This window comes from Nerophis lumbriciformis, linkage group LG16 (assembly GCF_033978685.3).
Source record: "Nerophis lumbriciformis linkage group LG16, RoL_Nlum_v2.1, whole genome shotgun sequence".
NCBI lineage: Eukaryota > Metazoa > Chordata > Actinopteri > Syngnathiformes > Syngnathidae > Nerophis > Nerophis lumbriciformis.
This window is the reverse complement of record NC_084563.2, coordinates 12,524,873-12,541,606: the sequence shown is the minus strand read 5'-3', so window position 1 is coordinate 12,541,606 and position 16,734 is coordinate 12,524,873. Positions and strand designations below refer to the sequence as shown.

General features: G+C 38.8%; 1 protein-coding gene across 1 annotated transcript; it reads right to left on the bottom strand.

Moving 5' to 3' along the window:
- Positions 1-8,401: 8,401 nt before the first annotated feature.
- On the bottom strand, positions 8,402-16,418 carry LOC133616991 (leptin receptor overlapping transcript-like 1). Its single transcript, XM_061976617.1, has 4 exons — positions 16,276-16,418; positions 12,195-12,270; positions 10,632-10,818; positions 8,402-10,565 (listed from the first exon to the last, which is right to left on the bottom strand). Exons 1-4 carry the CDS (start codon positions 16,289-16,291, stop codon positions 10,449-10,451), a joined length of 396 nt encoding a protein of 131 aa, XP_061832601.1. The 5' UTR covers positions 16,292-16,418; the 3' UTR covers positions 8,402-10,448.
- Positions 16,419-16,734: the final 316 nt, after the last annotated feature.

Here is a 16,734-nt window from a genome sequence, read left to right as displayed (position 1 = left end):
AGTACTGAAATCGTAGCCGCTAGCAAACAAGAGTATGACCATAATAGAATTGCTTGTCAATGAAATTAATTACATTTAAAAATGTCATACTTGAATAACATAAAGTTGAAATAAATGATGAAGATAAAGATTGTAAAAGCCAACAGGGGTAAAAGTTAGGACCACAGTCCAGTGTGTGTGTGTGTGTGTGTGTGTGTGTGTGTGTGTGTGTGTGTGTGTGTGTGTGTGTGTGTGTGTATATGTAGCTAACTAGACAATCAGATGGACAGTGGCTGTACAATATTATACAAGTCTAAATTTAGTCTAGCTTTCCAACCCAATTTTTATGTAGGATATACGCATGTATATATAACCTAATCATATTGTTTCTTCAATTTAAAAATAGCTGACCGTTTTTTCCCCCTTCTCTGGGATTAAATTCCCAGTTTTGATCTCGGACGTCTGGTCACTTATAGCATATAAGACTTAGACTTAGACTTCCTTTTTATTGTCATTAAAATTTGAACTTTACAGCACAGATAAGACCAAAATTTCGTTCCATAAGCCCATGGTAGTGCAGGATAAAAAAGCAATACGGTGCATATATAAATAAATAAATATATATAAATAATATATAAATATATATATAAAACAAATAAATATATATAACTAAATAAATAAATAGATTACTGTACAGATAAATATATTGCACTTTTTCACATGCGTCCACGTTTATGGATGTATGTTATATTGTCTTTTTTATTGCAGCGAGTTAATCCATTTTGGGGGGAGTCGAGTGGATAATTTAATTATGATGCGTTCAAGAGTCTTACGGCCTGAGGGAAGAAGCTGTTACAGAACCTGGAGGTTCTGCTTCGGAGGCTGCAGAACCTCTTTCTAGAGTCCAGCAGTGAAAACAGTCCTTGGTGGGGGTGGGAGGAGTCTTTGCAGATTTTCTGAGCCCTGGTCAGGCAGCGGCTTTTTGCGATCTCCTGGATATAATATAAGAATATTCTATTACTATTCTATTACTGTTAAGCAAACTATGAATAATAAAACACGCCAAAACATGTGTCCTTTGTCATAGCTACACGTATGACAAAAAAACGCGTGAAAATCAGTGGTATTCAGTGAGGTAAGATGAATTAAATGCGCTGACAGTTCATTGCTCCTGCAAAATGAATTGCACTGAGTGGAGCGGATCACCACTCCAAGATGGCGGCCCCGCGTCTTGTCAGCGCCAGTAGGCAGTAGTGCTCGATGCTGCGTACCCTTATAAGATGTCTATGAATATCACTGTAGTATTGGTATTAGTAGTTTTTTTGGCCATTTTTTTGGCCTGTGACACAGTCCAAAAACCAAATAAACAAATCCCAGATTAGAACACTACACACAAAAACGAGAATATACAATTTCCGGACAAACTGTGTGTGGGTGCTGAAATACGCAAACCGCTTAAATGCTAAAGTTAGCAGACTAACAGCTAAGATACGTGAAGTACCAAGTGAGGGGACTATGAAGCGTATGCATGCAAAATTTGCAACAACAAAAAAAGTTTGCATACTAACAGCATGTGTCAAGTACGAAATTATATGACTCTGAAGCTGGTGTTCGGCTTCAAAATTCTCGTCAAGTGGCCAATTCTACTGTAATATTGATATTTTTAGTTGATTTAGCCATTTTTGTGATTGAAAATGCTACATTTAGGGCATAGTTACATTGAATATGCTGTGTTACAGGGCTGTATGCTTAGCTTTTTCAGTTGGCGCACCGGTGCTACTAAATTTTTTTTAAATTACGGTAGTAGCACAGAAAAATGTTAGTTACACAGACAAAAATTAAGAGCAATATGAAACCTCTGAAATATCACAGTTTCATCATGAACACTCAAACAATGTACATATAAACACAATGCCATCATAAGGCCTACTGTAACACTTAATTAAACACAGAGAACATCCCTATACCTTGCTAGCACTGTCAAGCGTAGGGCTGGGCAATATGGACCAAAACTCGTATCTCGATATAGTTGGGCTGAATATCGATATCAGTATATATCCTTTTGGGGGGAATGGGGGGGTGCCGCACCGGTACTTTTCAGAGGCGGTATAGTACCGGAAATGATTCATTAGTATTGCGGTACTATACTAATACCGGTATACTGTACAACCCTAAGCGAGTCTACTGACAGATATAAATTCGAATTATACGCTACTCTGTATTAGACACGGCAACAGCAGAGGATGCATGTGCATGTACGAGCCAGTCTGCCCCACAACAAGAGGATAGAGAAAAAGAAGGGGCTTACTGACTGCAGCTTTCCACTACAATGGCGTATTTGTGCAAAGCTCTTCTGGTAAATCTCTACCATAAATGGAAATATCCGTTAATAGCTCCACCATGCCTTGATTTAAAGAAACAAATTGGGACTGATGGTGATCCCATATAGGCAGCACGGTTGAACAGGGGTTAGTGCATGTGCCTCACAATATGAAGGTCCTGGGTTCGATCCCCGGTCTCGGGGTGTGGAGTTTGCATGTTCACCTTTTGACTGAGTGGGTTCCCTACGGGTACTCCAGCTTTCTTCCACCTCCAAAGACATGCACATGGGGATAGGTTGATTGGCAACACTAAATGGTCCCTAGTGTGTGAATGTTATCTGTCTATCTGTGTTGGCCCTGTGATGAGGTGGCGACTTGTCCGGGGTGTACGCCGCCTTCCGCCCGAATGCAGCTGAGATAGGCTCCAGCACCACCCACGACCCCGAAAGGGACAAGCGGTAGAAAATGAATGGATGGATGAGGATCCCAAATACACAAAAACTGGTACCAACAGATAAAAGTAGGTTTTGCTTAATAGGACCCACTTAAGAGGTGTTTAGTTAAGAAAACAGAACAATTCCTGAAAATAATATAAAGAAAGTAAAATATGACCTTCATTCAATCTTCTTTAAAAAATGTTTTAGCTATGTTAAATAACACAAAATAACAAAATGTCAAATGAAGTGCCCTGGTTTAAGAGGGAAATAAAATAATTGACCTTTAACAGTGGTGTTTTATAGGTAACATTATTATAGGACATACATTTTAGCCAGGATCACAATGTGGCAGGTGATTATATTGCCACTGCAGCTCAACACTTTCACATTGTGCGTGTTTGTGTCACCGTTTCTTGTGCAAAGTAGCTGTGACTGGGAAGCTCGTATAACGTGTCAATTATTTCCAAAAGCTTTTTTCTACGTTACAACTGGGAACAAATCCTTCGCAATGTGATGGGACACTGCATATACGCCGCCCCCCCTCTGTGCATGGAGGAGGAGGGGGGACACACACAGCTCTGAGCGTGACAGTGAACACTTCCGCGTCAAGCACTTGTCCATTTGGTTATGGTTTAAGTTCATTCGAACATGCTATACACATGCACCAACATTTTACTCTAGTTTGATCAACTTTGAATTGACTTATTTTAGGAGCAAAATGCAAATTAAAGGGTTAAAATCCGTATTTGCACATGTGCTCCTTTTTTATTTTGAGTACTCGCACAACCTATTTCAAGTCGCAAATGCGAGTAAAATGCTGGCGCTGTACAGCCCTGTGTTACTGATAACATACATCTGTGTTCAGATAGTTTAGCATATATTGACAGACCTATATTGATTTCCAGTATATTTTAATGCTGTGTTTCTTAACCATAGTTGGGCCGCAAATCTGTTCCTCAGCTGTGGTCCTCAGTTGTAATACACTTTTCCACCACAGTGGCAGTAATGAATATGAATGAATATCAAACAAACAGAAGTCGTAGAGAAGTTTCTTAAGCGCAAAAATTATGACTAAAGTGGTGAAGCTGTATTTTTATTTGCACTTTAATTTTATCAACAGTTAAGTTAAAAAAAACATATTTACTTTTAGTGTAGTTTATTTATTTAAGCACAACATAATTGTATGTAAAAAAAAAAGTTGTACATTTGCTTAGTACTTATTTTTCTAATCAGCCTGACCTAAGGTTTTGGTGTTAAATAAATAATAATCTTGTTTATTAACACATGCTTTAATATCATTTGACAAGGTTGTAAACTGTCAGTAGGTTAGATATAAATATAGCATTGAATAAGAATAAAATCAAGAGTAAGATTACTAATTCACTGTTAATATTTAGTGTTAATAGTAGAAAGGTTGGCCCCAGAGGTTGAAAAGGTTATGAACCCCTGTTTTAATTCACAAAATGTATCAAAGTGGCCCCTATAGCCTTTTTATTGTATGCAACCCTCACTGGAAAACGTTTAAACACCTCAGACTTAAATGTAAGACAAATACCGTATTTTCCGGCCTGTTTTTTTTTCTTCTCAAAACTCGACAGTGCGCCTTATAACCCGGTGCGCCCAATGTAAGGAAACATTTTGGTTGAGCATACCCACCTCGAAGCTATTTTATTCGGTACATGGTGTTATAAGTGTGACCAGTAGATGGCAGTCAAACATAAGAGATACGTGTGGACTGCACTGTGATGGCAATATGTGTCAAGTAAACAACACCAACATTTTATATGTTCCATTGAAAATATAGAACATTACACGGCGCTCAAAAATCTATCAAAATGTTTAGTACGACTTTGGTAAGCTATGAAGCCGCACCGCTTGATGGACTGTCGGCACATTAAACATAGGAGTATTATTATGGTGTGTGTATAAGGTAAGAAATATTATCTGGCGTTTTGTCTCAAAATATTATGCAAAATAAACTTTTCTACCTTCTGGTACCTGCTGATCTGTATTTGGGATCTGCGTAAATCCTGAAAAATTGCACGCGTCCACCTTTGTAATCCGTGCCGACACCGTAGTCGATAAGCTTCTTCTTTTTCTCTAGCTTCTTGTTATGTGACATTCATCCTCCGCTGTTGCCATTTCTAATATAAAGTAGTGTAAAGTTCTTACTTATATCTGTCAGTAAACTCGCCATGAAAGTGCTAAAACATACCGGTGTAGTGAGTTTACATTATTCACCCAAGGAACTTTAGTTATTAGAGTTCCGGTCGGACGGTTTTTCACGGGACACATTACCGGTGTGGTTGTTTCCGGATGAGGAGATGCTGCTCCGTTATTGATTGAAGTAAAGTCTGAATGTCATTAAAACAGTTAGCTCCATCTTTCGACCCTTCTTCCACTCCCGTCCTTGCACGCTACACCGCTACAACATAGATGACGGGGAGAAGACGCTGTAAATAAGACCGCCCACAAAACGGCGCATCCTGAAGCGACTGTCAGAAAGCGACTTGAAGATGATCTGTAAAACATAATCTCTGCAACATTTTGACCAAAGAACCACCATTACATATACAGTATAAATGGTGGTTGACATGTCTCCTTTAGTTCACTTTATTTCAATGTGAAGAAATGTCAGAAAATAGAGAACCTGTGCTCTATTGTACCCAAAATGAACCGAACTATAATCGTGGTATAGGTACCGTGATCATGGCGTACAGTTGTATTGTATAGTGTGTGTTGTCGAGGCTGCAGTGTTATGAGTAGAGTGACTTGGGGGCACTTTGAGGGGTCCTGCTGTGAGACAGATGAGGACGCTGCTTGGCTGCATACATTAAGGACGAGGAGTGATGAACAAGGTCACACGATGACGTCTCCCTCCCCGAGATCAAATCTCCCCTGCAGCGTGTTGCTGTCACTTTAATATCCTTTGTGTCTTTGAAAGGCCACCAAAAGTAAAAAGAACAAAAAAAACTCTCAGCACTACTTTCATTGCACTTCTCATACATCCTGATGATAAACACCGTGCCAGTATTCAGAGAAGGGTTTCACTGGCACAATCTATAAATCAGACAGTGGACAGTGTATGATTGTACGAATGTGTCATGGGTTCTTGCCCTGACAAAAGTCAAATAGTGAAGGATGATAAATTGACTCAGAAAGGGCCAAGAACTCTGAATCAGTAGTGCCATCTGGTGGACACAGTTTAGTATATCACCCACCAGAATTAAAGTAGCAGTAGAGTGGACAAACAAGTTGACTTTTTAAGCTTAATTGTGTTTAATATTATCCATTAAACGTTATAAAATTGTATTTACAATCCACAAAATATGTGCAAATACTGTCTAAACATCACAAAATGCCACAAAATATTCTGCTCCGAACACCTTTGACTATTTTCGGAGATTGACGTCAGTGTAATAATAATAATAATAATAATGGATTAGATTTATATAGCGCTTTTCTAGACACTCAAAGCGCTTCACAGAGAAGTGAGAACCCAACATTCATTTTTACAACTCATTCATTCATCATTCATTCTCCGGTGTGAGCGGCACCGGGGGCAAGGGTGTCCTACCCAAGGACACCACGGCAGCGATTTTGGATGGTAGGAGGCAGGGAGCGAACCTGCAACCCTCAGGTTTCTGGCACGGCCGCTCTACCCACTACGCCATGCCGCCCCATATGATTAGATCAGTCATACTGGAAATACGCAGAATTTGGAAAGAGATGTGCCGTTTATCATTCACAATCCTTTTGTAAGACAAGAACACATATGCTTGGCTTTTTTATGCATTTTTAAATCATAAATAGATGAGTCAACAGATGGAGGGTCCTCTGTTGTGCTCATTATACTCTCTCTAAAAACATCCAGAAAGCGCCAACAATACTCCATTTACATGTCACGACCTGAAAATTAACCAAGTATGAGTAATATTGTTATTATAAGCGCCAATGCAGACACACTATTTTATTTTCGATAGCAGTGAGCTAATGCTAGCTTACGCTGCTATTGCTGACATACTAATAGCCGAGTGGATATATTACAGTCAATGTGTTTTATTTTGGTTTATTATGGTTAGTTTGTATGTGTAACACCTAAAATTTGCTGCGGATGCTATAGTGTCACAATAAAGATGCATTTGTTGAGCACTCGGCTTCTAAAACGTATTGCTCATCCTCTTTGTGTTCGGGCTCAAAAATATAAGGTTCTGAATCATCATTTTCCCAAAGTAATCGTTGTTGGCTCTCACAAAGTCTGATTGATTAGCATTGTTGTTGATGGGGAAGGGATCTTTGGTTCCCAACGCGACGTCACGCGATCACATGACTGGCTCGCTCATTATCTCTCAAAATGGCTCGGGAATCTCCGTGAGATTGATACTACTTTGATCATTTCTATTTACTCGCAAACTTTGGAAGTCTTTTGGTGTCATAAATCAGATATATATGAAATTAGCTTCAATATAGAGGCAACTGTTTTTTTCACTCTACTGGTACTTAAAAAAAACAAAAAACTTTCGTCTTCTTGTCTCTAAAGATTGTGGACAATGGGAAAAATTCCCTAAAATGCAGTTCCCCTTTAAGTCCTCTCTTTTTTGGAAGTTACATTTTATTTTTTTTCATAATGTGATTTAGGCAACTAGGGTGGTTGTTGTTCACTTCAGATATAGCCAGTAGTCATCTGTTCACCTTTAGTTATACTCAGGGTTGGGCAATATGGCTGAAAACTGTATCAGGATATAGGTTTTTTTATATTAATTGATATTGAAAATGTATTTTTTTTTTTTTTTAACTTATTTAAGCCTGCCAATAAATACAGTAATACAAATTTCAACGTATCAAGGGTGCTATTTATCAGAGGAGAAGGTGTCTGGTAGCCAGGTGGTCAAAACATTTCAGTAAATTTGAAGGTAGTTGCAGTTTCGAGACACTTGATGGCAGTAGTGTATAAGCTATTGAACACTTTACAGAGCAGTTTGGGAAGCTACTCATTAAACCGACACATTAGAAGTGTTGCCGCACTCTCTGCATTAAGACCAACAAATCTAAAGACAAAATTCTATTATTGAGTTAATATATATCCCAGTTTGTCTTCTCACTCCATGCAGAGAATCCTCAGCGAGACAGAAAGACAACGCAACCAAACATGGTAGTTGATACTGTTACCTGATTGGCCTGTTAGCGTGTCACTCTAATTGCTCAGTGACACTTCCTGTTTCCTGTTAAGCTGGCTTCCCAGAGCGCGAGTGACTTCTTGCAACCAATCATGCTTCATAATTTCTGGTTTCTTCTGACCAAATAATATAAATATACATTTAATATTTTATCGAACGCAATTTATATTGATATCGATTATGTGTCTATTGCGATATATGTTGATATTGTTTTATCGGTCCAGCCCTAATTCCTCAAGGTTCCATTTTAGGTCCTCTCTTTTTCATAATTTGGGCTTTGCAACTGGTGGCACGCTGCAAGTTCAGTTAAAAAAAACAGATCCTTAAAAACAGCAAACAGTCCTGTAACTCTGAAAAAATAAATAAACCAAAAATGAAATGTCCACTGTTGAAGTCCTTAGCTTTCTGTATATGTGGCCCCCGGAACAATTTAGATCCTGGTTGTAGAGGATTTTAACTTGGATCAATAACTGAGCGTTTCAGAGAGGATGTTCCAAAATGCATTTATTAGAAAAAAGAAACTCCACCATGCTGAATTCTGTTTCCAAAAAAAAAAAGCATTGAACATGTAATATGACCTATCAAATAATAAATAAACACAACAATAATGCAGGTGTGGGAAGAAACTGCTAAAACAGTAACACAAGCAGAGGCCCATCCGACAGATACACAACAAATATTCCGACATTGGACGAGTTTGACCGAAGTTTTTAGTTTGAGATTTGCCACGGGGAAGCAACATGGAGTGTTTATTGCCTTCTGCAACAAAGTCAGTAGTTTTCACAGAGCTGCCGTCATTAATGCTTGTGAGTACAATCAATGCCTTCTCCGATGTGTCTAACTACAAAGAGCAGAAACAATTGTGTTTTAGTGCACTATGAAGACTGCAATTGTTGCTGGAAGCAGACAACAAAATGGGTCGGAGGGGTGGGGGGATTTTCAGGGATTGCTGAGATACTTTGAAGATATTCTATTAATCAAGCAAGTACACATTTTCTTGGCAAAGTACTTCTTGATGAGTCTATTTTGAAGCACTTCAATTCATGTCATTTCTCAGTACTTTTAAAGTTAAAGTTAAAATACCAATGATTGTCACACACACACTAGGTGTGGCGAAATGATTCTCTGCATTTGACCCATCACCCTTGATCACCCCCTGGGAGGTGAGGGGAGCAGTGGGCAGCAGCGGTGGCTGCGCCCGGGAATCATTTTGGTGATTTAACCCCCAATTCCAACCCTTGATGCTGAGTGCCAAGCAGGGAGGTAATGGGTCCCATTTTTAAAGTCTTTGGTATGACTCGGCCGGGATTTGAACTCCCAACCTACCGATCTCAGGACGGACACGCTTTTATGTGCAATGTTGATGATCTGGCAGTAATGTTTCAGTCATTTCTATTTGTGGGTTTTAATGTAAAATACAAACACAATGTTTTGATCATAATGTGTGCTTTCAGGAAAAGTGTTTTTGTTTTTTTTACTTTGCCAGCTGTTATAAGCTAAGAAAATCATAGATAGAGAGAATTGCAAACACACAAGTCTGCTTAAACATTTCAACATGTTAAAAGTACACAAGCATTAGGTTTTTTAGGAAATACATACAGTGGTACCTCGGTTTTCATACGACCCACGATAAAAATTGTGCCCAGGTGTCAGTTGTTGTACGGCCACACATTAGCCCCTTTGCCTGCATATTATTCCGCAGAACGCCCAAACAAAGAACACCATGTGTCGGTGGCTCAGTCTGTGCTTTTTTTTTTTTTAATTGATTTTATGAATCCATTGTGGGGCCAAAGAAAGTTGCGAGTGCCATCACTTTGATAAAGAAAGCGAGAAACACTATTGAATTGAAGAAAAAACTACATACGAAGGGCTCTCTGCTCATCACTGTCATTTATATGTATTTCACATTGTTTTATGCATGTACAACTTCAATAATTAGCTAATAAATATTGTGTGTGTCTGGAAAAGCTTAGATTTACATGATGGTAAAACAAACTGAAACCTTGGTACCACTGTATTATTTGTCTCATATTTGCGGTATCATATTATTACTAATGTTGGCAAAATATCACAATGAAATCATATTGTACTTTACAGTCTCTACTTTTTGTTATTAAAAGTCTGTCAGCAGTTGGCAAACCAGCATTGAGGTACTTTACTGCCACCTAGTGGACTGGAGTCACGGCTCACTGCCCTGACGTTGCCTTATAAGGTCAGACATGTCTCCAGGCATTGTTTTCAGGATTTTCACAGGCTTGAACTTTCGCTCACACTCAAAATACCACAGCAGCAGATTCGGATGTAAAAACACTCCAGTCGTAGAAGAAGTCCCGTAAGACGAGGAAGTCCGCACGTGGTCCCAGTTCGACGTGAAGCAGGCGGTCAAAGGACAACTAAATATTGCACGAGTTTTTGAGTGGGTCTACAGACAGACTGCCATTCATATAAATAACAAGAAGTAACTATAATTATAATAACGCTAACAATAAAAACTTAACAGACTTAAGTATCCCCGCCCCTGACCCTCTGCTGCTTTACCACTGCTGCCAGCTGAAGTCGTCATTGGACCCGAAGACCAGGAAGAAGCCCAGGATGGTCCCGAAGATGACGATGTTCCCCGTCAGTACGAGCGCACACGCCCCCCAAGCGATCTGTGCAAACACAAACCCCAGCATCAACGCCGCACCTGTACACCCTAAAGACTGCGGGCCACTTACGACGTCAGCTCTGGCAAATACGACGGGCAGGCCGAAGGCCGAGATGACGATACCCGTCGTGAGGAAGATGGCCAGCTCTTTGCAGGCGTTGCTGGCCGAGTCGGCTTCGTCCACCACCCGCCGCGAGATGCAGTACGGGATGGGCGAGAGGATGTAGAAGAAGAGGAGGAACAGCGGCCAGTATTTGCTTCACACAGAGAGAGAAAATGGATGCGAATAGGCCGTCATGCAACGAGACAGGAAGTGCTGCATGTACAAGGTATACAGCGGCAAAGCCAGCCCGTGGCATGAACACTGCGGTTGTTTAAAGCCACATCATCTCAGTCTGGGTTTTTAAAAAAAATAAACAATAATCTCTCAGTTAAGGTCAAAACAATTTTGCTAGATTAGGAATGTGTAACACTACCTTTAGCCCCTTGCAAAAATGCTACAAAAACACTTCACTGTTAGCTCAACACAGACGTCATCAAAGGTTACATTTATTCACTCACTCACACACACAGCGCCAACATTTGGGAACAAGGATGAGGCGATAGACGAAAGGTAAAAATATGATACATTTATTTATTGTAGTATCGGACAAAGTGATGTGTACTTTTGCATTGTACATCACAGAATTGTGGTGCATTCAAAGACCCTTGATTAAAGTTTGAAACACGGGATCCCTCGGTTTTAAAGACAGGGAGAGACTTGACCCTAGTAAATGCACTAATAGGGGTGTAAATCTTTGGGCACCTAACAATTTAAAATGATTCCGATTTTTGGGGTGACAATTCGATTCAGAATCAATTTGCGATTCAACACAACTAACATTTAACTTAAATGCCCTCAAAACATATGTTTTTTAATTATTTAAAAAAAATATATATATATATTTATATACATACATACCGTATTTTTCGGACTATAAGTCGCAGTTTTTTTCATAGTTTGGCCGTGGGTGCGACTTATACTCAGGAGCGACTTATGTGTGAACTTATTAACACATTACCGTAAAATATCAAATAATATTATTTAGCTCATTCACGTAAGAGACTAGACGTATAAGATTTCATGGGATTTAGCGATTAGGAGTGACAGATTGTTTGGTAAACGTATAGCATGTTCTATATGTTATAGTTATTTGAATGACTCTTACCATAATATGTTACGTTAACATACCAGTTGGTTATTTATGCCTCATATAACGTACACTTATTCAGCCTGTTGTTCACTATTCTTTATTTTAAATTGCCTTTCAAATGTCTATTCTTGGTGTTGGGTTTTATCAAATAAATTTCCCCCAAAAATGCGACTTATACTCCAGTGCGACTTGTGTTTTTTTCCTTCTTTATTATGCATTTTCGGCCGGAGCGACTTATACTCCAAAAGATACGGTACATACATATACACATATATAATACATATATACACAATTGTGCTTTTTTAATCGATTTTTGAAAATTATTAATCGATTTAGTATCGGGATTCGCATGTGAATTAGCTTGTGGCTAATACAGACGACTTGTATTTCCATGACTTTCAAATAATAAAAAAGGTTGAGTATGTGATAGCAGTACTTACTCATACACGGGCAGGGCACATCCCAGCATGAGGAACATGAGACCAATGGCCCCTCCAAAGGACAGTGTGATGAGAGCTACAAAAGAGCAACAACATACACGATTTATTAGCTACAAAAGCGCCATCATTAAATCTGCCTTGGCAAAGATTGAAGTATTACTAACATTATATTCATATTTTAGTGTCCTGGTGTTTAGCACGTCTGGAGTTTGTGTGTGGGTTTTCCCCAGACACTGCGGCTGCCTCCCACACTCCCAAAACAAGCATGTTCGGGTAATTGGAGACTCTAAATCAGGGATATCAAACATGCGGCCCGCATCATGATGAGTTTGCTAAGTGTAAAATTGAGCTGCATTTTTAAATTCAAGAAACTGCTGTTCTAAATGTGTCCACTGGATGTCGCAATAGCAATTCTGTTAGGCAAGCAAATAGTTTATACCGGGGCGAGCAAGTATACCAAGCAAGAGGTACACAGTAAAACAGGGCTGCGACTTCTCCCCCTCGACCCAACGTAGAAAAAACAGGAGTAAAATAAACAATTGGTAACCCCACTTAAAATGCTGCATGAGACACTGCACATAGTGATATACTTCTGTGGAAATTATTGTCTTCTGTGCAACTTTAAAGGAAGTGAACATTGGTAATGAAAAAATAGTTTTTGTTTATGCTTTTTTTTGTTTTTGTTCAATCCTAGATGGGCTGTGATTTAGCAAGTTGAATTGCTTTGTATATACACTGAGATTAAGTCTAAGTTCATTGTGTTCTTCATGGTGTTTTTGAAACTGTACCATTTTTTCCCACATAAGTATTTTGTCCAGAGGATTATTTGTAAGATATCAATTTTCAGAATGGGCTTGTTCTATTTTTAGGCCAAAGTAAAACAAATAAAACAATCTGTAGTTGTCGAAGTGAATTATGTTTTTATGTCGCTTTTCTCTAGTGGCTCAAAGCGCTTTACATAGTGAAACCCAATATCTAAGTTACATTTTTAAACCAGTGTGGATGGCACTGGGGAGCAGACGGGTAAAGTGTCTTGCCCAAGGACACAACGGCAGTGACTAGGATAGTAGATGCGGGGATCGAACCTGGAACTCTCAAGTTGCTGGCACGGCCACGCTACCAACCGAGCTATACCGGCCCACGTGGGGAGAGATTTTCCTCTATGTGGCCCCTAAGCTAAAATGAGTTGGACACCCCTGCTCTAAGTAGATGCTCGTGTGAAGGCTTGTTGTCTATATGTGCCCTGTGATTGGCTGGCAACCAGTCCGGGGTGTGCCTCGCCACTCACTACTTTAAGTCAGCTGGCATAGGCTCCAGCTCACCCGTGACCCTAAGGAGGACAAGCTGTATAGAAAATGGAGTAAAGGTTTAGAGCAAGGGTTTCCAAAGTGTGATCTGGTTGACGTTTGCGGCCCACAGCTAATTATATATATATATATATATATATATATATATATAAATAACCATTTTCTACCGCTTGTCCCTTTATATACATATATATGTGTATATGTTTGTCTGTATATATGTGTGTATGTGTATGTATATATGTATGTATGTGTATGTGTATATATATGTATGTGTATATATACAGACATATTTATGTCTGTATATATATATATATATATATACACACATATATACAGACATATATGTGTATATACTGTATATACACATATATATGTGTATATGTATGTATATATATGTAGCCGAGCTAAATTTTATTCTATTTTATTTTAATTTTGGTCATTTATTCACATAATTTTTTGTGGTGAACTTCCCCAAAAGTGTTTCTCATTGTAAATAGGTTCCACTCTATTATTTTCCATTACATACCTTTTTGTTTCCCTGGGGGGTGATTTGGCGTTGCACCTTTGTGACCAGCTTCAGTGAGCACTGACGCTCGGAGCTGGTAAGTCACGTTTATGTCTCTCTCCTTTTTTTTTTATAAACTTTTTGGTTGTCGTTCTTAAAAGTGTTTTGTGGGAATGCGCACTGTCTTGTGACTTGTTGGTGGGCATGCGTGTTGAATTCCTGAATGTTGGTTGTTGAATTAGTGACAAAAAAAATACTTTTGTATGCTAAATGATGTGTGGATTAGCCTATTGCTAGCGGCAGTTGTTGCGGGGTTTCCTGGTCTCGTAAGTTTAGGCACGGGTCAGGAGCTCTGCTGTGTGTCTGTGTGGACATCTTGTGTGCCGCTCTAGCATTAATATGAGTGTGTATTATTTTCTTCTTTATTTTTAGTGGAGAGAGATCGTTTTTGCCGTGGACTGTGTGTGACGCCCCGTTGTTTTTGTTTCTATTCAAAAAAGGTATGTATGTTATGAGGTATTTTTGACATAGTTTATTGTATAAAAAATATAAAAAGAGTCGATGTGGGTGGGAAAGATGAGGTGTATTACTGCACATTTTAAGGATCATTTTTCTTAATATATATTGTTATTTGCTGAAGTATATATTTTACATACTGTGTTTTATTTAATTAATTTAATTGAGACTATTTCATGCTTTATTTACCTTTTCATTATTATTATTATTATTACTATTTTAGTTATTATTATTATTATTATTTCCACATTAAGAATATATAATTGAATTGAGTGAGCACTGACGCTCGGAGCTGTGGAGAGAGATCGTTTTTGCCGTGGACTGTGTGTGACGCCCCGTTGTATTTGTTTCTATTCAAAAAAGGTGAATAAATCCTCCATGATTCAACTCCTGTGTGTGTGCCTCACTACAAGATACACAACGCAGATCAGTGACTGTTACATATATATATATATATATATATGTATATGTGTATATATACACATGTAAATGTGTGTATATATATATATATATATATATATATATATATATATATATATATATATATATATATATATATATATATATATATATATATATATATATATATATATATATATATGGGTGGTATGGCGTAGTGGGTAGAGCGGCCGTGCCAGAAACCTGAGGGTTGCAGGTTCGCTCCCCGCCTCTTGACATCCAAATCGCTGCCGTTGTGTCCTTGGGCAGGGCACTTCACCCTTGCCCCCTTGGCACAAACTGGCAGCCTCGCTTCCGTCAGTCTACCCCAGGGCAGCGGTGGCTACAAATGTAGCTTACCACCACCAGGTGTGAATGAATGATGGTTTCCCACTTCTCTGTGAGCGCTTTGAGTATCTATTAATAGAAAAGCGCGATATACAATCTAATCTATTATTATTATTATATATATATATATATATATATATAGATCTCTATCTATCTATATATATATATATATATCCATCCATTTTCTACCGCTTATTCCCTTCGGGGTCGCTGGAGCCTATCTCAGCTACAATCGGGTGGAAGGCGTTTTACATATGTATGTATGTGTATATATATATGTCCATATACATATATGTATGTGTGTATACATGTAGTGTTGGTTTTAAAATGAAAAATATTAAAACGGCCCCCACATCCTTTCATTTTTCAGTGAGCGGCCCTCAGTGGAAAACGTTTTTTTTGGACATCCCTGGTTTAGAGACTAATGTAGCTCCATGAGGCGGTGTACCTAATAGTGTGTCCGAGGGAACCTCCTCACAATAGAAGGCAGGAAGCCGGGCACCCCCAGGCTACCATGTGATGAATCAGCTGATCAAACGTGTGACAAATAAGCCGAACATTGCCATAAAGACCTCCTTTTTAGTGTGTAGTCTATACTTACCCATCTTTTAAACCGCTACCTTACACACACAAGCTGCATCCTAATTGGCATGTAATCACTGAACTTAAGCTTTAGCTAGCGGTTAGCCCCATTCGCTGTATTACACCATCATGTTGTAATGTTGGGAGTTATCACGTACTAGTTGGTGCATTTATTGTTAAATCAAGTACAAAAAAAAAGGTATTTTAAAGCTAATGCTAACAACAGTGATTGGCCCTGCGGCTAACACTATTCCACGCTACTCGTGTAATACCGTTAGCTAGCTAAAAATGGCAAAAGCGTCCATAAGCCTCAACGCGCGAACACGATATCACAGTTAACGCCGGGTTGTGTTTCTATGATGAATAAAGCATCCAATTGCCGCACCTTTAATCCCAGCCATTTCCCCTGGACAAAAGGGTCGACACAGCAGCCGGCCAGATGACAACAACTCCCCTTTTCCACGGCGGAGGACTGCGGCTGTACCGCAAACAGTAGTGGCTGGCGTGATGCTTTCACGAACTTGCGACAAAAGTCAGAAATATAAGACTTTGATCGGACGGTGCTTCATATCAAAGGTATACCCGCCGTATTGAGGATTTCAATGTATATAACTAAATCTACAATTAGGTGTGAAATAATTTTTGCTTTTATTGTAAGTCATATTTTAATCTTGTTGCGAGCGCCAAATCTTAACACATGTACGTGAACACCTCACAGCTGTTGTCGGAGCAAAATACAAAAAAGTAGCTCAAGTTAATTCACAATGTATGTTTTCTCTGAGTCGATAATGTAGTACAACGCGTAGCCTGTTTATATAAAAAAAATAATTAAAATTCCAAATAA

Coding starts and splice junctions, on each gene's coding strand:
- LOC133616991 (XM_061976617.1), bottom strand. Junction 10,819..12,194: donor TGTGCCCTGCCCGTGTATGA/GTAAGTACTGCT, acceptor CTCTGTGTGAAG/CAAATACTGGCCGCTGTTCC. Junction 10,566..10,631: donor TATTTGCCAGAGCTGACGTC/GTAAGTGGCCCG, acceptor GTGTTTGCACAG/ATCGCTTGGGGGGCGTGTGC.